The 22,742-nt window shown below is 46.5% G+C and overlaps 1 protein-coding gene across 5 annotated transcripts in view; it reads left to right on the top strand.

Annotated features, from left to right (window-relative positions):
- Window positions 1–22,742, top strand: part of NFATC2 (nuclear factor of activated T cells 2) — an 88,263-nt gene that overhangs the window by 10,496 nt on the left and 55,025 nt on the right. For 2 of the 5 annotated variants that reach the window (XM_042834462.1, XM_042834463.1), the window contains exons 2-5: window positions 4,962–5,456; window positions 5,790–5,958; window positions 18,934–19,136; window positions 20,475–20,647. In XM_042834462.1, coding sequence (XP_042690396.1) covers window positions 4,975–5,456; window positions 5,790–5,958; window positions 18,934–19,136; window positions 20,475–20,647 — 1,027 coding nt within the window. In that variant the 5' untranslated portion in view covers window positions 4,962–4,974. Of the gene's footprint in view, window positions 1–4,444; window positions 5,457–5,789; window positions 5,959–18,933; window positions 19,137–20,474; window positions 20,648–22,742 lie in introns of all 5 variants that reach the window. The other 3 variants (XM_042834458.1, XM_042834460.1, XM_042834459.1) reach the window with 2 other exon arrangements.

Raw genomic sequence — 22,742 nt, 5'->3', positions numbered from 1 at the left:
GCCTGTAGCCCAGCAGCACTGCTGTTACATGTTGCAGTAAGGATCTACTTAGAGGAAGCGGCTGTGTGCGTATCCTGTATGGAGGGGAAGCAGGGAATGTTGGTAAATGTTACTGTTCTTCTAAATGTTTGTGTGTAGACAGACCAGGGATATTGCCACCTCTCGTAGCTGTCACAACCCGGATAGTCCTTCCTTTCCTCCCCAGCTACCAGAAGGGGAAGAAGGGCTTGCAGCTCAGTGCTGCACCTGGCTCAGTAACACAGGACGCAGTGTTCTGCAGCAGCCCTACAGTAAGGAAACAAATATGCACATGTAGCAGAGAATACCAGATTTCACTCAGGAAACCAACTTCAAGCTTCCAAGCAGTCAGTGTAAATAGCAAAATGCTCAGCTTTGAAAACCGCCACGAGCTTGGCACTGGCCCTTTGCAGTGACAACATGCAGTTTGAAAACTGTTGGACTCTCTTAGAAATAAGTAACTCCATTTGAATCACAGGAGATGCGCTGCTGCAATTGGATGAGGACAAAGCTGTGCTTCTCCCCTGAGCTCCCCCTCCCGCACACAGCTGCTATCCTCGGCTTTTGTTAGGTGATGATTTGTGTAAACCCATCGTGGAATGCAGTTGCTCTGATGATCTGTTAATCCTTGGTTTCGTGCTAATTGGGAAGGTCGAATTTGGCTGACAGAATGGCTTTGAGGCTGCTGCCTTGTTTTAAAAAAGTAGCAGAGTGGGCCACTGCCACCCCGAATCCACGCACACAGGGACGCAGAAATGCCTCGGGGCCAGCAGGTCCCTTCACTGCGTGTGAAAAGGTGAAATCCTTTGGAACTTCAGTCCGTTGATCTTTTTCACCCGTGTTTTAACTCTCCTTCTTAATTGCATCTGATGAGAGCACCTGGGGAGACTGCGGGGCCACGTGCTGGGTAGTTGAGCTGCTGGTAGCAGTCGTGTGTCTGCAGCGTCTGGTGTGCTGTTCAGGCATTGCATAGGACGTGCAGAGCCCTGCTTCCTTTTGCTATTGTGAGAGGAGGAAAGATCGTCTTTTGAACTGTGCGTAAAGACTGCGGGGCAGAGCCGCAGCTCTGGAGTGTCAGCGCGGGCGCAGCGCTGCGGGGCTTGGAGCATCCCGAGCAGGGCTGGGGCTTACTGAGCCTTGGGAGTCCAGAGGGAGTGTGACGGAGTTTGCTGAAGCTGACGGGGTGTGAAGAGGTGCGGTGTTGCTTGGATGTGAAGCTTTCTTTAAACTCCCTTTCAAATGAGAACGTTTTGTTGGTGAATCAATGGGTGATTCAGCAGTAAGAGCAAAGGCTGAGAAGTGCCCAGGGGAGGGGAGGTGGGGAAGCACTGTAATAACGCTTGTGGCGTGGAGGTGCCACAGGAGCTGGGTCGCTCCCTGTGACGTCTGTCCAACTGCGGTCAAAAAGCTGTCTGCAGGAGGAGCCTGGTGTGTATGCTGGGATGCAGGAACGGACGAATCCTTGGAGATGGCAGAACCCGGGGTGCAAAGCTGCACCTTTAGAGTTTCCATATAATGGTTTTAAAGCTACTTTGGTTCTTGAAAAACACCACCGTTAGATCTCTTGGTCCCAGCAGCCCTCTTGGAGCGGATGCAGTGGCCCCTCACCTCCTGCTGCCTGCCACCTCTCGGCAGGGGTTTGCTGCCCTCTGCTCCTGGGGGCAGCTTTTCCTCCCCACCTCGTGGAGATGCACGGGCACTGCTGCCTCCCCAGGCTGCTGCACGTTCTTACTGGTGAGGCAGAGGGGGAACCTTTCCCTACACCCCGTTTTCTCTCTCCCTGACACTGTTTGGAAGAACAAACCCTGTGCTGTTTTCACACGGGTCCCACAGCTCAGGCTGCTCTGTGCCTTGGCAGTGAGCTGAGAGCAGCCAGCCCTGCTCCCGCTGCGACACAAACAAAAACTACTGATTTCAGTGGCAGAATTCTATTTCTGGAATGCAGCGCTTGCTGCTTTGCCCAGCCGCCCCTTTTCCCTCCCGGTGAAGTCAGAGTGTTGCGCTGTAGCATCACAGGCGTGGGCAGCAGTGCCTGGGACAGTGACTTCGCCACAGCAATGGAGGCATGCAGGGCCTGGGACTCTCCCAAAAAACCTTCATCCTGCGGGGACTGGAGCCCCGGCGCTGAGCCTCAGCCCCATGCAGCCCTGCTACTGTCTGCAGCTCAGTCCCATCCCGGTGCTGCTGCCTGCTGTATCGATAACTGGATGGTGGGACAGGGGTGGGGGGTAGAGAAATGTTTTTGCTCTGGGGAAGGCTGTGGGTGTTGTCTGCTTGGCACAGGGTGCCTGCCGTGCTCTCTCCCTGCTAGCAGTGTGAGCAATCTGGCTTTGTGTGGCCACGAAGCACTGCAGTGCTGTGAGGAATGCCGTGTGGAGGCACGGTCGTGTTGCAGCTTGTTGCTGTTCTTAAGTGGGGTTATTGACATCTGGAGCATGGATCTTCCTTGGGAGGGTGAATATGAATGGTGAAAGTGCTCATTTAGACACAGTATTTCTGTGAAAGGCAAAACTAAAGTCATCTGAAGGCTGATTTTTAATGAACAGAAAGAGGGGGAGTTGTTTGCAAGACCTTAAAATTACACGTGCACATCCAAGTATCTTGCTGCTTTCCTCATACCCTCCAGTGCCAATCTCAACACACCAGCTTCAGAGCTTGGCACAAGCTGTGAGGAGCTGCAGTGCTGTCCCTGCTGCGTGTTGCCCAGCAGCTGTGGCACAGATAAGGAGCGGATGTGTGGGGCAGCTGCTGCTGGAGCTGTGGGGAGCAGGGCGGCCCTGATCTTTGGCTGAAGCTGCGAGTACTGGTGGTGGTGTGAATCTCATTTCAAGCCTCGCTCTGTTTGGTGCTAATTTTGCTTTATTGCAGCAATTTAAATCTGAATTATTCTTCTGCAAGCAGTGGGAGTGATGTTTTTGTGACAGCCAAGAGGTGCGCTGCTCTACTGAGCCCTACGGGGGGGGTGAGCCACACCAATATCTGGGTATGATGCAACAGAATCTGGGTGATGTGAGTGACATGGGAATTCCCACAAATGAGATAATGTGCAAAGAAGTGTGCTGCTCCAAGTTCAGCTACTTGTTGCTTTTTCCCTACCCCCCAAGATCAATGGGCCAGGATTAAATGCCAGAGGGAACCTTAAAAGCTCTGCAAACTGGGCTTTCCAGTCATCTCTGGTTCCGTCCCACATAGATTCTTTGTGTGGCTGGGGTTGGTTGGCTGGTTGGTGTTTTTCAACAAACACTATGCTCAGCAGTTCCTGTGAAATTGCTCTTTAAACAGAGTTTTCTCCAGGTTGTGCAAAACATTCAGCACAAAAAGCAGCAGCAGTCCGTGCTGAGACTCTGTCTTCATTTGCACGCTCTTCAGGCTGAGTTAATTTTACCAAAAGTTCCTCCCAGAGCTGATGAGTCCCATACTTGGGAAATGCTGTCACTTTGGAGGAGAAAATGGGGTTAATCATCAAAAAGTAAAGGTGGCTTTGAACTTTTCCTTACATTCACTACAAACCCATCTGTGGAGGTTTTTGCTTTTGTGTTCAGAGGAATTCAGTAGTGAAAACTAACAGAAAACCCCTGAAATTAAATCACAGTTGCTGTGTGTGGAAGCACCACTATGGGCTTCTCAGCTTCTCTGCTTTTGCACAAAGTGCAGTTGTGTCCGGCCTGGCTCTGCACATAATGTACTGCTCATGGGAAAAGCTCCCTTGTGTAGGGTGAGAGGTGGAGATGTTGGAGCTGTTTTTCTAATACTTTAGTGAGGCACTCCTTGTGTGGCACACGTCCTGATTTCTGATCACCCGGTGCTTTCCTGTGCTAAACTTGTCACTAAAACTCATTGGGGTGATATGGACCCAAACAAGTGGCTTTTTAATTAAGAACTTGAACTCAGCATTGGTTTCATGAAGCCTTTTTTTTTTTTTTTTTTTACTGGGATTTGATGTGTAAGAAATATTTTTCTCTCCATTGAAAGCTGTTCCTCAACATTTTGGTTTTATGTAGGCTTACTTGGAAGAGGTTTCATGATGAGACGGTCTCGCTCCAGCTCATAGCTGATAAAGGTTGACCAGAATCACCATGCCCCCATTGGTGCTGATGGCCATAGTTGTCCAAATGAATAGGAAGGCCAGCAGAGAGCTGATGTGCTGTGTACCCCTCCAGGTGACCCCTCTAGCTCAGGGCTCGGGTCGTGGGAGCCCACAGGGCAGGTGGAGGTAGTGCTTCTGTCTGTGCCTCATCTGCTCTTGAGCTTCCCTGGCTGATAATCCAGTACTTTTCACAAGTATTAATTGCAGTTAAAAATAATTAAACAAATATTTACCTAATATCTGATCACAAGCAGTATATAAATATGCATATTTTTAATCCGCGATTGCTCAGCTTCTGTAATAATATTTATAGTCTTAAAGAGACCCTTCTTTTTCCAGAAGAACCGACTCCACATAAAACCAACAGCCCACCCTCTGGAGTTGCATACGCTCATGATGTCCTGGACTGTGGCCTCAAGCCATGCCCCCTGCCTTTTCCTAGCCTTTCTGCAGATCCCATGGGCAGATATGGACAGCCAGATAGCATAGGGACAGCACCTACACACCCTGCGAGCGCCGCAGGGTCCTCTGCTCCGAGTCCTAGGATTGAAATTACTTCATATCCTGAACTGATTAATTCAGGGGGTCCCTTCCGCAGCAGAGACACCGATGTTCTTTTGGTAGAACATCAGTCAAACTCAGCTACCACTAGCCCAAGGGTTACCCTGCCCGTCCCTGGCTTTGAGGGCTACAGAGAACCACTGTGTCTGAGCCCAGCTAGTAGCGGCTCTTCTGCAAGTTTCATTTCAGAGACAAATTTATCTCCTTGCACATCACCATGTGTTTCACCAAATAATGGTCCTAGTGATGACCTTTGTCCGCAGTTTCAAAACATCCATACTCATTATTCTCCTAGAACCTCTCCAATAATGTCACCACGAACAAGCATCACGGAGGAAACCTGCTTGGGACAACATTCACCATCACCACGTCCCAACTCAAGGTCTTCATCACCAGGTGCAAAACGGAGGTACTCTTGCACTCAGCAGCCTTCCACCTCTCCACGACAGTCAAGGACCCCCTCTCCACAGTCCTCTCCGCGCATCCCCCTGAGGGAAGACAGCTCTACGCTTACTTACACGCAGTTGTCCAGCGCTCCTCTTTCCATGGATGCTATGAACAGCCTTCCTACAGATCCTTCCTGTGGTGTTCCCACCAAAATTTGGAAAACCAGCCCTGACCCTTCATCAATGCCTTCCCACAAAAACAGCATTCCGTGCCACGTCTTTCAGACTGTTGACTTCCACGGGCCCTGCGAGCAGGAGGACAGGAGAAACTCAGCGCCAGAATCGATTCTGTTGGTTCCTCCGTCCTGGACAAAGCAGCTGATGCCAGCAATACCTATCTGCAGGTATGTAACGCTTCTCGTGGTTGTGGGTTCTCCGATGGTATAATGCCCTATCCCCATGCACTGTGATCCTTAGGGCAGATCCTGCTGTAAAGCAGAGCTATGTGCTTAGGGACAGCAAAGGTTAATGGGAGTCCAATTCCTATGACTGCAAGGGATGAAAGATATGGGTTTGGAAGAAACGTTGTTGAAGTGATTCACTGGTTCTGCGCCATGCAAAAAATTCACATTAGTTTGCATAACTGCAGCCCTGGTGGGGTCTTTAGTGGGCAAATGTATCAGGGCTTTGAGAAGTAAAGTGCTGGAAGCTTCAGCTTGCCTGTCTCTTGTGCCCAGCTTGCCCGTCCAGTCTCTGCCGCCCCTCGAGTGGCCGCTCTCCAGCCAGTCTGGCTCCTACGAGCTGCGCATCGAGGTGCAGCCCAAGCCCCACCACCGCGCGCACTACGAGACGGAGGGGAGCCGAGGGGCTGTGAAGGCCCCGACTGGAGGCCATCCTGTGGTCCAGGTAAGGACTGGAGAGGAAATGCATGGGGAAAAATGGGCTGGCTTACGGTGGAAAGTTGTGCCGGGGGCTGACCCGGAAACAGGGAGCTTGTGGCTCTGTGTGTGGTTGTGGATGTGTATGAGATGTCTGAAGTTGGAAGGTGGTGAGGAAGTTTGAGAAGTTGGTTTGAACTGGCTTATGAAAACTCAGAAACTGAACAAAAATATTTGGTACTTTTTTCTGGGCTAAATGTTGAATTCCTGTGATCCAGCTCTGTCATAAGATGTCTAGATGACCTAAATTCCAACTGAGCTCATTTCACCTTGAAAACAGTCTCTCTGTTGGTTAGGGTGTTTTGAGATGCTCAAGATGTAAAGATATCATGCCTGGCTTTCAGGCTCAGAGACCAACCAAGCTGAGATTTGAAATCAATAGCAGACTGTGTTAGATTTGCAGCACTGTGGATGAACGTTTCAGAGCCTTGATGCCCTGGGTTCCTGCAGAACGAGTTCCCATGAAATGCAGGTCAGAGGACCTCACCTGTGTGTGATTCAAGCACTCATTATGTTATTTTCAGTCTAGCGCCTGCTTTATACATAACTTACCATAGATGATGAGCAAAACTATAGGTAACTTGCTACCTCCTTTTTGTCCTGGATATGTGACACCAATAGGAAATGGTACTAGATGTAATTGTGGTGTGATAAGGAGATAGGAGGGCATCAGAATTACATAGCAGTGGGGATGAGCTGAAGAAAATGTTTGCCCTCTTGAAGGCTGTGGCTGTAGAAAGGATGTGTTGATCAGCTTTGTAACTCTACAGAGAAAGGATGAATGAGTTTAAGCAGGAGCTCCCTGCTGAATTGGGCTGATTTCTGTCCAGGCACAAAATTTTCTATCTCTGAGATTTTGCTTGTAGTGCTATTAAAAACTCTGGTTCTGGTCCTACCTGTGCTTGTGAGAAGGGAATTCATGCTGCTGAAATCAGCAAACCAAATCCAGGCTGATAGGGATGAGGGTAACCAAATTTGGCCTGCAGCTGATCCATGGAAGGGCTTCTTCACTGCACAAAGTCTGTGGTAAAGAAATGGCTGAGTAGCTGGACTGTAGCTGTTTGGGGCCACATCAGGCTTTTCACTCATTTCCTGCTCATTTCAGGTAGTATCCTGAAGGAAAGCAAGGCTTTTGGTCAGGGTTGCAACGTATTGGTGTGATACTGCTGGTAACTGCATGGCACCTGTCTGGCTCAGCCACAGCTACAGTTTTCAATAAGCAAAGTTGGGGTGCATTCTACAGCTGTTCCCATTGCACTCATGACTTGCTACAGGAAGCCCAGGCCAGGAAAATGCTGATGTTTCTGCTCAGTTCTAAGCATGTGATTAATACTAGTAATTTCACAGGGTTGATTTGTGCTTGACTTCAAAGATATGTTAAATATTACCCTGCAGGCTCAGCCCCTTTTAAAATCAAGCCATAAATTGTTAAATCAATGAATGTGTTTACTTTGGTTGAGCTGGGCTTGTGTATGTAAACTGGATACTTAAGGGTACAGCGTGATAATAAATAGCAATCACCACATCACCATCAAGTTTGCCATAACTTAACAGACAAGATTCTTTTTAATTTATAAATCTGACAAGCTCATAACCCACCGTGGTGTGCTGGCAGCTCCGTGGATGTGTGAACTGTACATGCAGTCAGAGCTCGGTCATTTCTCAGTTGCTTACAAGCAGTATCATGTACCTTTCCAAGATGTTCCTAACCTCTGGATGTTTATTGCAGTGAATGACTTTCTTGTCACATGGGTAAATACAAGTGTTTTGTTTCCTTCCTGTAACCAATATTAATCAAAGAGGGATTTATATTTTCTGTTGGAGACAGGAACTGATATTCCTAGTTTTATCATAATTTGTCTTCGAGCTTAAGGATCTTAAACTGTGAAATCAAAGATCCCTGTTAAAGTCTCCCAAGCAGATGTGCCTCCGCACAGCTGTGCCTGCATATGGGGGAAATATGGACAGTTTCTTTATGAAGGTTTATTATAAACCTGGAAGTATTTGTTGGATCTCTGTTCACTTGAATGTAACAGAGTTCATATGGGTACAGAGCACTGAGATAGTTGCACCTGTACAGTTTATGACATCTGAAACTCATGAAGGCTAGTAAAATCCAAAGCTTTCATGTTGTAAGTTATTTGGCTTCAAGGCTTTTTTCCTTCTTCCCCCTCAGTGCATTTTAACTTTGTGTTCCAGTCAGATTCTGATATTACAGCCACAGACGAAATGAAACAGAAGAGATTTCTAGCACTGTGCAAAGTGCATATGAGTTTCAGGCAACCGATTGCAAGGAAATTGGGTTACATGACTTTTCAACCAGTTGTGTCTGCTTTCAGCCCCGTTGCAGAAATGCAGTGCTTGCCTGGGGATGACAGGGCTGCACTGTTGTGGCCTTTAGACCTGGCGTTGGGGCTTGGCCACGCTTTTGAGGTGTCATTATTGAGCACACCAACCACTCTCAGGTTGGTTGGGGTTTTTTTTTTGAGCACTCAGGCCCCTCCGTGCCAACCTTCTTGAGCCCAGCACTGTCTCTTAAACTTTTGGACTTAAACACTGAGAAGCCAAACTTACCCTGGGTCCCTGAGCCCCACCACGGTGGTATTCATAGGCAGAGTGGCCATCCATCCCATTCGTGTTGCTGCATTTTACACCGCTTTTGATAAACTGCTACTCATCTATTTTGATTAATTTTTCTAAAATATATATTTTTTCTAATTTCCTGTTAAATAAACCTTTTGTGTGGCTCATTATGCCACTGAGCCTTCTGGAGGAAGAAATGCAGGCTAGTTTTCACAATTTGGTCTTGGTCTGCAATATTTATTTTTTGAAAACTAATTTTGCATGCAAGTTTCTTCTTTTGGGCGCTCTGAAGATACAAAGCAGCAGATCTCACATCCTCCAGGCCTTATCTTGTGGTTTATCTTTCTGATGCTGCTTCCTCCTCTTCACATATCTAGCCCTGAGAGTTTGTGCTCTGCACCAGTTGTGCACTCCAACTTTGGCGGGAGAAGAGTTCGATTAATCAAAATGACAATTTAGATGGGCCAGGCAGAAGAGGCCATTTGCTTTGTTTACCTGGGGAAGGAAGAGAGAAGGCATTAATCCCATATAATGTTCACAACATCTAACTTCAGAGATCATCTAGAGACATGGAGAAGTGAAGGCTCCCAGTTCAGTTCTGAATCACTATGAAGGAAACTACAGCTTGCTGTCAACTAAAGTGAAACTTGAGCCTTTTAGAGATGTAAGTTGAATGCCAACATTTTGCTGGTCTAAGTGTTCCCCTGGATGTCAGATCACTGAGAACAGCAAGGAAATCCGGAGTAGCAGGGACAAAGCACGTAGTTTGCACGCATGCACCAAAGTACCAAATAGGTGTTTTTTTTTCCTTTGCACATGGGAAAATGTGCCAGTAAGAACCTCTGTGCTTCAGGGAGACAGATTTTCAATTCTTCAGCAGAGATGGAGATGAAAAGAAATAACCTATTTGATAGGAAAGGCTGGGTATGAATGAGCTTTACCCTGTGGTCAAGAAGAGTCTCTGGTCCCTTAAAAGCCATAAAAATTTAGAAAGCTCTGCAGTTCTGTTTTTGTCCCATTGCTTTGCATGAAGGCAGACTTTTTCACAATTGAATTGAAGTTATATGTAATTGTGTGATATTTTGGGGAGTTCCAAGTAGAGCCCTTGTCCTTCCTTCTAGGCAAGAGAAAGAGAAAGGGGAAGGAAAAGCTTTAAAGGAAGATGAGCAGTTGATTCGTGCAGGTCATTATCCACGCGCTCTGGATAGTTGGGTCTGTGCTTGCTTCATTAGAAATAGTTGTGTTCTGAAACACTGAGGTCCTTGTAGGTGGTCAGATAGATAAATGTGTGCTTTACTGCCGCGTTCACCTACAGCAATTGAGAGTAGTGACAGAGGGCGTCAGTTTCCATTGTGCATCTGCCATGGTCATAGAGATGCTGAGAGAGACTATTTTGTTGAGAATCTGTTTGAGAAACTTGTTTCTAAGTTTTTTTTCCCCAGTTGCCCATGTGTTTTGGACTTAGCTTGCTGTAAGCAGTCCATGGGGAAGCTCTTCAGCACAGTAATTTGTAGTAATTTTCTCAAAGGAGTGTGCCTAACTCTGACATTGTTTTTTATTGCCATCTTAGCAAAGCCTTCCCCTGATAGACTGCTTCTCTAATTTATCTTTACAAAAGGCTCAAACCCTTCTGAATGAAAACGAGCACAGAAGCAGTCAGCAACTTCTTTGCATCTCTCATTTAGTTTCTCATACTCTCCCCACGTTATTAAGTTTTTCATCTACAAAGCTGTCGTTTTGCATTGCTTGTGTCAGATAGTTCAGTCGATTCAGCACAATCTGAGACTGCAGTTTGCAGAAGTATCCGATCGTGCTTTTGCTGGGGCTCTGATTTATAAAGGCAGCAGCTGGTTCATGGCGCACAGCCTGACCCGTACGGACAGCCATGGCCACGGTCGGCATGGCCTGGACCTATGCAGTGTTCAGGGGCACCGGGAACCTTTGCGGAGAGCAGCTGGTGGTTTATCTGTGAGGGCAGCATCAGAGGATGGGATGGGAGCATGCCCTTGCCTTGTAGCAGCATTGCAGTGGTTTTGGTGCTCACCAGGAAGTGGCAGCCCCACACTTGGGCCCTGCTGTGCTGCAGACCCCAGCGACATCGCACACGTTCCCCAGGCGGCTTTCTTCTGCCTCCTTGGGGCCCTCACCCCTTGTGGGCACGCAGGCAAGCTCCCTGCGACTGCTTGCCCTGCTGCTAAGTGCTGGGGTTAGGGTTGAGTTGAAGGCAGTCGGTTAAACTGAGCAGGATGGCTGAGAGAGAGAAAATTGCACGGGGTCTGTGCTTCAGGCTGGAGCACCTGGGCCACCTCGTTCCCCCATTTCCTCCTTGGAGCAGAAGGAACCTCAGGCGGTCTGACACCAGAGCCCCTGCCTGCTGCCAATGCCCTGAAATCACCTGGGAGCTGTAGTTGTTTAAAGCTGATCGGGTCCTCAGCCTCCTCTGTTCTCGGCACAGAGAACATCCAAAGCTGTTGGCGGTTTCTCTGACTGAGACCCAGGAGCCTCCAGCCGGGCAAACAGGCAAGGGGTGTCCATGTCAGCCTCGTTTCAGAAGCCAAGGGGAGGGATAACCTGGTATGAGCTTCCATCCCATTGCCACAACGACATCTTCAGTGTGGGTTTGATGGTAGCAGCAGAATGAAGGGCATTCTGGAGCACTGAGCTTGGTGCCGTGGTGCTGCCCAGGTGCAGCAGTGCTGGCCCAGCACGGCAGTGGCACAGCAGCACAGCCCGCCTTCCCCTGGGTGGTCACTTTTAAAACTGTGGTGACTTTCACTGCCTCTTTCTTTATTTATTTATTGAAAAGAAGCGGTAATTGTGGAGTTGTTAATGGAACACACAGGAGCTGCTTTACAATGACAAACGTATGTTCACTTTCTTTTTATATTTGAATTTTGCCCTATGTGTTTTTGTGGTTTTCAAGTCAAAGAAGACTTTGTTTTCTAGCTTAGGCTTCCCATGGGGCTCTGGCTTGTAAATGTGTGTGACTTCCAACAGTCAACTAATTGTTTTGCTTATTAGTGAAACCAGAGCCTTTGATGGAAACTCAAAGCCAAATCACAGCTTGCTATCGTAATTTATCCTCCCACAAGCGGGGCTGGATGGATTCTGTGCTGGGGGCACATGGAGGTAGCTGAGTTTGGCCTTCTCTGCCTGTCCCCCTGCTCAGGGAAGGGGAAGTTGGAGCTCTGGGATGAAGCTGGGTGCTGGTGCTTGCACTTCCGTAGAATTTGGCCTCTGCAGGCTGTGCTGGGCGTGTGCAGCAAGGCTGGCTTGTGCTGTGCCATGCTTCTGTGTGCTCTCGTCCCCTTTACTTCCTTCTTGTAGCAAAGGCAAGCCTTGCACAGGCTCCTGGCTGCTGTTGGACCTTGAGGATTCTGCCCCAAATCACCGTGTTTGACAAATCGTCTGTGTGTTTCATGCCTAATTTACCTGCAGGATTACTGAGCTTGTTTGCACAACTGTGGTGATTGTACGAGCGCTGAGCTGTCGGGTTGTGCATCCATTTACTGTGGTTACATGTGCTATTGCGGGGATTGATGTGCAGTTCTGAGAATGCAGACCTTGGTTTTAGATAAGTCTGGGAAACTCTCTTCAACATGAATATCTCATCAAATGCAAGGCCAGATGAGTCGGTACCCTCACACTGTTCTGGTGTATACTGGTAGCATGACTGCCTTGGGATCTATCTGAGAATGCACTGGAGCCACTGAGGAAATGAAAGGTCTAGATAATTCAGAGGTGAGGTAGGAAAACGCGGATGAGCCTGAAATTGGCTTCTGTTAAGATACAGAACTGGAATGAATAATAGGGAATATCAAATACGGTACTTAATAAGCCAAAATTGGACGAAAAGCTGACTTGTGCATTTGCAAACAGTAACGCAAAAAGAGCTACTCGATGACAGTGAGGATGATTAGCTACTGCGAAAATTGACCAGAACATGAACTACATTCTCTGTTGCTTAAAGACATTAAGCTGAGTCTGTTTGTCCCAGTGAAAGGGATTCTGTCCCTCATGAAGAGGTGATGTGCTGAGTGAGGGGTAGCAAAGCTGAGGTGCAGAGAAGCAACAACCTGCCTGTGTTACAGAATGACCTGTGTCGAGGCAGCGAGGAACTAAAGCCTGCTTTGGCCTTCATTTGCTTCCTCCTGTCTTTTCTGCCGTGGACCTCTATTTTAAATCCTGGGAAGAACTAATAAGCCCAGTTAGATACTGGGAGCCTGGTTGTCATTTATGGTGAGGAGCAGCACAAATGAGATTCAGTCCTTGGAAATTTCCTTATGATTTCTGTTCTTTTGCTGTGTCCCAAGTACATCAAATTGAACAGAAACGTGACAAGTTTCAACTTCATTGCTCAGTGTCAGCTCCAGTGAAAGCAGACGAGCAAGCCACTACGTGGTATGGTGTCTGGAGGAGGTCTTCTGTTAATTACTGACAGCTATTGGTATGGTGCTCTCCCTGAGACAATACACTTTTCCATCCTGGTCAGAATATTGTTGAATAAAGGCTCCCCTAAAAAATCCTTGGAAGTGTTGCAGCCGGAGAGTATTAATGATGGGAATTAATGATCAAATCCAAAACACAAAGTTCCTTCAACCAGGAAACGAACTGAGCAGGCACTGCAGAAGAGCTGTGGCAAGCAGGGTCCGTTCGGACAAGCACATCTTCCTCTGCTCTGCTGCATATTGTCCTAAGGTGCTGGCGTGGAAAGCAGCCTCCAGGCAGATGTAGTGTGAGCGGGAAATAATTTCTGGTGTCAGAGCCCTCAGGGCACAGGCTCAGCTCTGCAACCTCTGGCTGCTTCAGGAGGAAGGTGGGAGCTGGGGGAGTGGGGCTCCTTCCTCAGGCAGCTGGTGCTGAGCCTGCATGCTGCCCTGTGTGCACCAAGGGGCGATCCTGTGAGTGCTTTCTTATCTCCTCGTGTACAGCAGGAAAAGGGAAGCAGTAGGAGGAAGCGATTTCTCACGCGGCTTTCTATTTGCTTCTAATTAAGCGCTGCCGGTTGAGCTCTGTTTTCCCATTTTCCACCAACGCCTGATGGTGGCCCCTCTGAATCACCACGGCCACACACATGCACACCCCTTTCAGTGGGAAGCTGAAATGACTTCCACCAGGAGATAGCAAGTAGAACGCAGCCGTTAATAGACTGAGCTGAAACAAGCAGAAGAGCTGATTTATTTCAAACAAATTAATTTGCTAGGCTCGATGTCCTTATTCCCCCGTTTTATACTCTCCTCCTGGCAGTAGCTTGCGTTGTCTAGACAGGAAGATGTGCAAAATCATCTTTAAAGATGTGTAGCTTTATATCTCTCAGGGGAGAAAGGCCTCAATTCTTGACAAGCAAAGCTCTGTGTGGATGAGTGGGAAACAAATTATTCCCTTCTACTCTTAAAGGCCATCGGTGTCTGTAACACGCAGCCTGCATCACACAGGTCCTCAAAGGGCTCTCCAGAGGTGCCTTTAAGACTTGCAGGTGCTCCTGCTGCTGTCTGGCAAAGCCCATTGCTGTTTGCTTGCAGACCAGGTATTTGGCTTGTAGACGTGCAACTTGAAGTCCTGAAGAATGAAAAAAGCAAATGCAGAAACTTTCACTGCTAGCAGAAACCAAGATCTTGTAGCTGGTGAGAGGCACAGCGTGGCACAGCGTGGCAGGGATGAGTTCTCACTGTGCTTACTGCCTGTAGGGACTGGCATGTCACTGCTCCTCGCTGCTTTGAAGTCCCTGTTTAAGAACAGTCATCTCCCTATCTGCTCTTCCTACTTCCTGATAATAGTTTTATATAAACTGCAGTAATATTTAAATTCAAGTAAATACATGCAATATTCAAAAATCTGAGTTCGAAAGGTTTCTCTGAATTCCCTCTTTGTGTGCATATGTTGTACCTGTGGCTGGCCACCTAGAGAATCTTTAAGGAATTCACCTTTCTGGTGCTGTCAATGTGTCACTCCGTTCCCAGATAGCGTAACCAGGCAGTGCTGCAGGCTTTGCTTTGCAAAGAGATTTGCTATTTACACAGCGCTGCAGAAGTGAACCTGTGTTTTTAAATCACTGCAGCCAGAGGTTATGCAGACTGTGCAGCTGCAGGGTTTGATTCATCTGAACATACTGAGTTAGGGACTGATTTAGACTTAGATTTCAAACTTGCTCTGTGAGCGTTACGTATTCAGGTCTGCCTCTTCTGTTTATAAGATCCGAGTTCTGAAATAATTCAGAAATACATCCAGAAAATAATTCAGAATAATTCAGGAAAAATAATGCCTTCTCTCATGTGCCCAATGCGTGGTCTCAGTGGCTGCAGCTGCTGGCACTGCCTCAGGAATTGTGTTTGAGTCGGTGACTGGGCTGCCCATCCACAGCTGCTGATGGCACATCTGCTTGTGTTTTGCATGTGGAGTTGCATGTGCCATTCTGAAAATGGCAATTACTGCCCCTTCTCCCAAGTCTGACTGCTATTGATCTATGGATGGAGTGCAGAGTGAAGGAATTTTGTTTATGCAGAGGTGAGCTGATGATTTTAATCATACCACAAATTTCCATTTTGTTTAGAAATCCAATCGTAACAGTGAAAACCGAACAAGAAAAGTCTCCTTGTTTTCTGGATGATGTTATTTGTTTATCCGCCGAAGTGCTTTGCATTTCCTCAGGTCACAGACCAGCCCGTGTCTGGCCATGTTAATATTATAAGAGTTATGCAAAAGTAAAGTTTAAGAAAAATCTTTCAACTGAAAGAAATAGGATCTTAAAATCCCAAAATAGAGTATGGAAAGGTACACATCATGTCTGGCTTCTCCTTCCCCTTGTGGCAAATGTGACTCAAAGGAGTTGGTTTTTTTCCAGCTCGATCTGTATACAGTTTGGGGGAGTTTTATTGTGAATAGCTCACCTTATAATACACAAACATATTTCCTTCCAGAGTTCTCTATTCATAAATCTTTCTTAATTCTCACTCTCTCGAAACTGAAATCCAGATCTTTTTTTCTTTTTTTTTTTTCTTTTTTTCCATCACTGCAAGAAGTGAGAAAGGCAGTAGGACAGCACCTTGGTGCAGGGCTGCTCCTCTGCCCTCATCCCTGCTGTGCTCCCACTCCAGCTGAGCAGCACAGCATTGCGCCCTGCCCTTGGGCAGCTGCAGCTCTGCCAGCTGTGCTCTGCCCTTCTGAGGGATTAGCAGAGGAGTGGGACTAGAAAATCCTGAGGCGTTAGAGGAGCTTGGTTGTTGTTAAGGGAGGAAAAATGAACTTCAGAGTTACTATTAAGAAACTTCACTTCTCCATAGGGTTCTTTGAGAGCCTCTTTTGCCCCCTTTGTGCCCTCAAAGAAATGTCAGCTTTCTGCTAAATTGTGAGGTAGGTGCCTAGCACAGAGGTGAGTGTCTGTGCAGGCTGACAGTCTCATCCAGCTCAATTTTGAGGAGAACTGTACCTGAAACAAAACTTCAACGTCTTCTTTCATTCTAGTTCACAATGCATTTCTGTGTATGAAAAGGGCAGCACAAAATACCAGTTCCTTCCTGTCCCTGTGAAGAAGGTTTAGCATCCGCATTGCCCTGTTATGGATGGAGAGAGATTATATGGCACAACCAAAGCAATGCAGCAAGTTAGTGGCAAATCTTGGTGTAAAACTCTGACTTTCATGTGCCTACAGCAGTTCTGTGAGCTGTCCATCCCGTTTTGTTCCTAAGTCATCCTGGTGTATTCTTGGTGTAAGAGTGGCAGATGGAAATGCTTGTGCTAAATGATCCCCTGTGTAATCCTTTAAAATGTAAAATATAAGCAGTTTGCTCAAGATAAGAGCATCATTTTTAAATTAGGTTGCAGAACACTTTTATATATCTTTTTTTCATTGTATTTGATTTATATAATGCTATTTTGATTTACAGTGATGTCATCCCAAAGCATTCCCGTGGTGCCGTAAATTACCAACTAATTACTTTACTTTCTTCCACTGATGAAACTGTTTATTTAAAATCTGGTCCTGTGAAGGACGAGGTCTTTTATGATGTGTTTTACTGCTCTCGACCCTCAGGTGACACAAACTTTGCCATATGAGCAGACAATTGACTCCTCTTTTTTTAAGCGTGTATGCATTTGTATGGGTGAACACCTACATGTGTGTATGCTATTAGAAGACCAGGAATAGTTTTACCTTGGGAATGTGCTCTGTACATGAGCAAAACCACCCTTTACAATTAATTTTCAAGGTGGTCAGTATTAAAACCTGTGTATGGGGCAGTTCTGCTATAGCTGCTACTGCCGGCCCTCACCTGGGGCAAATTTTCCTTTGTAATTTGTTACCTGTTTTCCTCTGTTCCAGTCTCCCAGTGATAACTCTGGGTTTTGCTCGGCAAGTTCATAGGTGGAGCAAATGCTGCATTGCTGTCACTGCAGCCACTCTCCAGCCCAAAGCACCTCTCGTCGTCCTTGCTGGGTCCACAAATTGTGCTGTCAGGAACAGCACTTAAAAAAACCTCCTCTCTTCTCTTTCTCCCTCTCCCCTTGTAAAGACAAGATGGCTTTTTGTCATACAATGGCTTTTTGCTGAAGGCCAGGAAATCCTGGATTTTGAAAGAACTGTGCTTAGGCTGCATTTCAGTGTTGCTCCCGGAGGACCTGGGCTTAGTGGGCCTCACCATGGGTAAGCAGGGGATGATTTGCACACTCAGTTCTGTTCCCAGTAGACCTGTTGTCCAGACCTCTGTTGTCTTCTTTTTGCCTCACTCTGTCTCTTTCTGAACCTCCTCACGGCTGCCATCATATTTAGCACATTCTAGACAGTGTTGCTCCTCCAGTACCAACAGCTCTTGTGCTTGGAGCCCAGCTCTGCTCCTCCTCTGCCTGGCTGCCAATTGGCACGTTGGCGCAGAGCCTCAGACCCTAAATTCCCTCTTAACAACGTAGCAGAGTGCTTGTGTGAGTGAGTTATTGTAGATGTCTGAGCTGCGTCTGGGCTGGGTTCTGAGGTTCTTCCATGCATGACCCGTGCTTAAGTCTGTTGGCTTCAATGGAGCTTTAGGTTGTAAGGTCTCTGGGGCACGGACATCATCTTTGTGTGCCTTGCAAATATGTGCTATGTGAGTAATGATAGCTTAGCAGAGCGAGTGTCGCTTTACATTTGCCATTCTGGAGGAAGGTTGCCAGGATTATGTTGATGCTGCATGTGGTCCCCTTCCGGGGGGGATTAGTCCTTCTGTGCAAAGATACCTCCTGCTGACTGCTGAGAAGAGAAAAAGGAAAAAAAAAAAGGAGAAAAAAGAAAGGTTTGCCGTAATTACCATTAGCTTAATCTTCCTTTTTTGTGTGTTCTACTAGTTCTGTTTGCTTTGCACAGCTTCATCAAGCTTTTGTATGTGGATGGAATAATTGAAAACAAATTTGGTGTGTCTCAGGCTATAACGTTCCCTTTCAGCTAGATCACTAGCCATGTGGTAGATAAATGTCTGTTTTTCATTTTTGGTTATGTGAGAAATTTAGGATGATTTGATTTGTAATTTTGAATGTTAATGAAGAAGAAGATATTTCTTTGTCTTCTGGCCTACAAAGAAATTCTGGCTTTCTTACTTCTCTTGAAGCAAATACTGTTTAGGAACATGTTATTTATTATAGAAGAGTTTCTTTATGTCTTTGAACTGTAGAGGGTTCTTGCCCTCTTACATCTAATTCAGCCAAGTCCTCACTGTGTCACAAAACAAAAAGACCATCTCTGTCTGTACAGATAGGATTTAGTGGAAGGCAAAAAGAGTGGCTGAAGGCAACATCCTTCCCCAGCAACTGGGGGAAGGATGAATTTCAGTGAGCAGGGAATCAACCCCACGTGAGTGTGTTTGGAAGAACAAGAACATACATATTTTTAAGGCTATTAAAGAATTTTGCAGACCGAGAGCTTTGTAGGGTGGAAAAGTAGATATTAACAGAGAACATCCTCCCTAGGGGAAGAAGATGGTGGGCAGAAAATACAGTGTTTGTCTGTCTGTGAGCAAACAGTGTATGTGAGCACAGTGAGGCAGTGGGTGGTGCATTTCAGCAGCAGTGATGTTGAAAGACAACCCGCACTCCTGATGGCCATGCGGATTTTTATGAGTGCAGCTTGCGGGCTCCTGTTCATCACTGGCAAAAATGCACAGCTAATGATGACGACCAAGTTGGAAAATACAGTGTTTTGTAGCTGAGAATTTGCTCTATCAAGCAGTGTTATTGCACTATCTGTATTTGTGGTAGTTTCCATGGAAATAAATAGGGGGCATTACTTTTGGAGAGGCTTACTTCCTGATCTCCATATCTGTGAGCATCTCAGTACCTCTGCTGAAATGAGGGTATTCCAAGCTCTGTGTTTGACAACTGATTCTGAATGTCTTGCCAGCTTCACGGTTACATGGAGAACAAACCATTGGGTCTTCAGATCTTCATCGGGACAGCAGATGAACGGATACTCAAACCTCATGCTTTCTATCAAGTCCATCGCATTACAGGAAAAACTGTCACCACCACCAGCTATGAAAAAATTATTGGCAACACCAAAGTTTTAGAGATCCCACTGGAACCCAAAAACAACATGAAAGCAACGTAAGCATATTTCTTTTTATTAGCAAAGTTGTGGATGTTAAGTTCTTCCTCCCGTGGAAAGCAGGAACTTGAATGGATAAAGATGTCTGTCCTGGAAAGACTCCCCTTTCCAAAGCATTTGGATGATAATGAATGTAAGGCCCTTTCTACAAAAGTTTGAGCAGACAGGTACGGGTACCTGGGAGAAAGCTGGTAACGGGGTTATCATTCATCAGCTAAGCATGCAGATGTTTTTGCTATTTGCCCCAGTTGCTGCAGCCTGGTAATTGCCTGTTGTATCCAAAGTCAGAATGGTTCGGTGTGGCGTGAGGAAAATGAGACTCAGATCTCAAGTCCTTATGCCATGGGGATGCGAACAAGGAGCAGTAGACAGCGGAAGAAAAGCATGCATTTCATTTTTACAACAGTTAATGGAATAGAAAACATCTCTCCTGAGCTCAGCCAAGTGCTCTGGCCATGAAATTGCACTCTCCTGTTGTAATAGGTTACCAGAAAAGCAAGTACAGGCACATCTTTTCTGTATTATTCCTTGCAGTTTTATGGAGGCAGAGGGATGAAGTGGGCACCAGTCTGAAACTTTGGGCTTGAATGTGTGCCAGACTGCATGAGAGTGATTGCTCTGCAGAGGGAAGGGCTGTGTCTCCATCCTTCAGAGGATACTGACAAACTTGGCAGAGAGGCTTTGTTTTTAAGCCCCCCTGCGTCATTGCAAAATCCGCATTCTTTCTTTATATATCTTCTTTTTAATAGAGTATATACCTAATTTCTCCCTTTCCTCTAAGCCTCTCCTTCCCTCTGCATCCAAAGAAGTAAATAAAAGCCTGCATTTCAAATTTAAGCAGCCAAGTGCTAAATGGAACATGACTGTCTCTTCCTAACAAGTAACCCTGGAATAATAAACCCCTGCATATAAGCAGTGGTGAGGGGGTAGGAAACTGAGTTGGATTTATCCTCCCAAAATGTGATTTTCATTCATATGGAATGTGTGCTATTTTTCAAATGGATACAAAAACACGTTGGCAGTGCCTGTTGATACCTGCACTCACTGCACCCTCTGAGCTGAAGAACTCAGGTCCTGCAACTCTGTATTGGCACTTCCTCTTGCCTGGGCTCTGCTGTAAGCAGACAAGTTTGCTGTGCTACACAGGGCTCGATAGAAATCAGCCTGCACATAAGCGCACAGTGTTAAGCAGCAGCGCTGGGTACAGCTGTCCTCATCCCCTCATTGCCCCCTCCTGCTCCTGTCAGCCTCCCTTTGTGCTTTGGCGAATGGGAGCGGAGAAGAGTTTTCTTTTCTACTGTGTGGTGCCCGCTCTAAATGGCCTGTGTGTTTGGCAGCATTGACTGTGCGGGGATTCTGAAGCTGAGGAACGCGGACATCGAGCTGCGTAAGGGTGAGACGGACATCGGCAGGAAGAACACCCGCGTCCGGCTTGTCTTCCGCGTGCACATCCCTGAGTCCAGCGGCCGCATCATCTCTCTGCAGGCAGCATCAAACCCCATCGAGTGCTGTAAGTACCCTGAGATCTGCTGGGAAGCAGCAGGCGTGTTTGCATCGTGCTGTTTGTGCAGGAGTGGTCTGTAGAGTGAAGGTGCAGCCAGAACTTGTTATCTGCAAGCTGGTGGTGGAGGCTTGGAATCCAGACCTGGGTTGGGTCCCGGCTCTGTGATGGGAGCACAGATGAAATGGAGTGCAGGTTGGGTTTAGAGGCTTGGGCCCATCCTGGTGGTTGTCTTTTCTGGGCAATAATGCTGCTGGGGTGTGTGCTGCTCGTTAGGCTGCAGTTGAAGCAGGGAAAGCCCAGGCTATTCTGGTATTCCCCTGAGAGACAGAAGAAAACTCACAGTTTTGATTTCTAGGGGCATTTTCTATAAGTGTGTAAGCTGAGAAACCTGCACCTCCCACTTGTTAAAACATCCTGAGAAAGAGAGGCCTCCAGCAAGGTGCCCCCAGGATCAGTCATTTCTGGAAGGGCTCCACCCACTCTGCTGGTTTACATGCATCCTGTGATGCTTTTTGTTGGTAAATGGTGTCTTTTCTGAGGTTTGGGGATTTCACAAATATAAAATGAACAGTTTTTCTCTTCCTTTGCTGTATGACTCACCCCTTTAGCAGAACCTGTCTTGCCTTAAATCATGTTAAAGTCATTGAAGAGTTTCCCATGTGCATTTTGTTTGTTTATTGAGGGCAGGCTCGCTTAAATAACAGCTACTTATAACAGGAGAGGAGACAACTTTGGATGGAAAATCAAGTCCAGCTATTACTAACGAATCATTGGAAAAAAAACAAAAACAAAAACAAAAAACAAACAAACAAAAAAAACAGTAGAAATTAATTTTAAAAAGAAAGCTAAGGAGATAATGATGGGTATGTACATTCTCCTGGCAATTTTTATGAGAGAATGCCAACTATCAGTGTTTTACCATCAAAGCAGAGTTTTTGGGCACTGTGATGGGAGTGAAGAGCAGTGAGAGTAACTACCAGCTGCCTCCAGGGGAGACGGGATTCTCTATGTGACCAAATGACTGAAATGGTAGCGGCCCCAGGTGTGTCCCTGCTGAAACAAAGGTCCATGTGCTAGAGGAAACATTCAGTAAACTGCACATTCTGTGGTAGGAAAGGAATCGCAGGAAAGGATCACCTGGTTTCTTCCTTGGTTTCTTTTCCAAGTGAAAATGTTTTTCTTGTAACAGGGACCTACTCAGGTGGGGAAACTGTGGGTGTGACAGGTAGGCGAGCCGTGCAGACAAATAGCACGGGTCCAGATGGATGGTCCCTGGGTTGTGCGTGAACTCACCAACGACACCCAGTAATTCCAATCCTCCTACCAGAAAACCAAACACCACTTTCACAAAGAGTGAGCTGAGCAGTTCTAAGACCCTTCCGCAAATACACTGTATTTGTGCCCATCACTGATGAGCATTCAAGCAGAAATCCAGTCATGGTTTACAGAACAAGATCACATTTTCTGAAGCATACATGCACACCTAATTTGCCTGTGCAATGACTATTTGCACCAGCTTGTTTAAGATGTCTAGGCATTCATGCTGAGATGTGCTTACTTAGATGAGTCCTAGAGGCATAAAAAAGCCAAAGGTGAAGATACTAGTCAAGTGGCCTATTTATAGCTTTCTTATAATTAAATAATAAGTTTATTATAACTAAATTGATCGTAACCAATGATAGTTAGGCAAATAAGAAAGCATGTATGAGAGATGCATTTTTCTGAACTCATGGAAATAGAGTGTGAAGTGATCTGGAGAAGTAAGCCTCTTCCATTGAGAGTGTGTTACATGTTTACGGGGCTTTTGCGTTTAAGTAGCGCTTCTTGATGGCAGCCCAGTTCTGGAAGATGGTTAAAACCATGGGTTGGCTCAGCCAGCACTGCTGACACAGACTGAATCACACCAGAGATGGCAGTCGAAGTTTCTCACAGCCTGCTCATGTCGCAGTGCTCAGATTGGCTCAGGCAGCCTGACACACCGTGGTATAGCAGGAGCACGCTGGGGCTCCGAGGCGTTTCCTCCTTGCATCCCAGTTTCCCCCTTTCTGTGCTGCTGGGATTCTCTTTTTCTCCACTGTTTGCGTTTTGTTTTTTTGACATG

Source organism: Centrocercus urophasianus, unplaced genomic scaffold, assembly GCF_019232065.1.
Source record: "Centrocercus urophasianus isolate 14NV4802_14NV808 unplaced genomic scaffold, USGS_Curo_1.0 seq_46, whole genome shotgun sequence".
Lineage (NCBI taxonomy): Eukaryota > Metazoa > Chordata > Aves > Galliformes > Phasianidae > Centrocercus > Centrocercus urophasianus.
The sequence above is the reverse complement of the archived record's forward strand: the minus strand, read 5'-3'. Positions and strand labels throughout refer to the sequence as shown.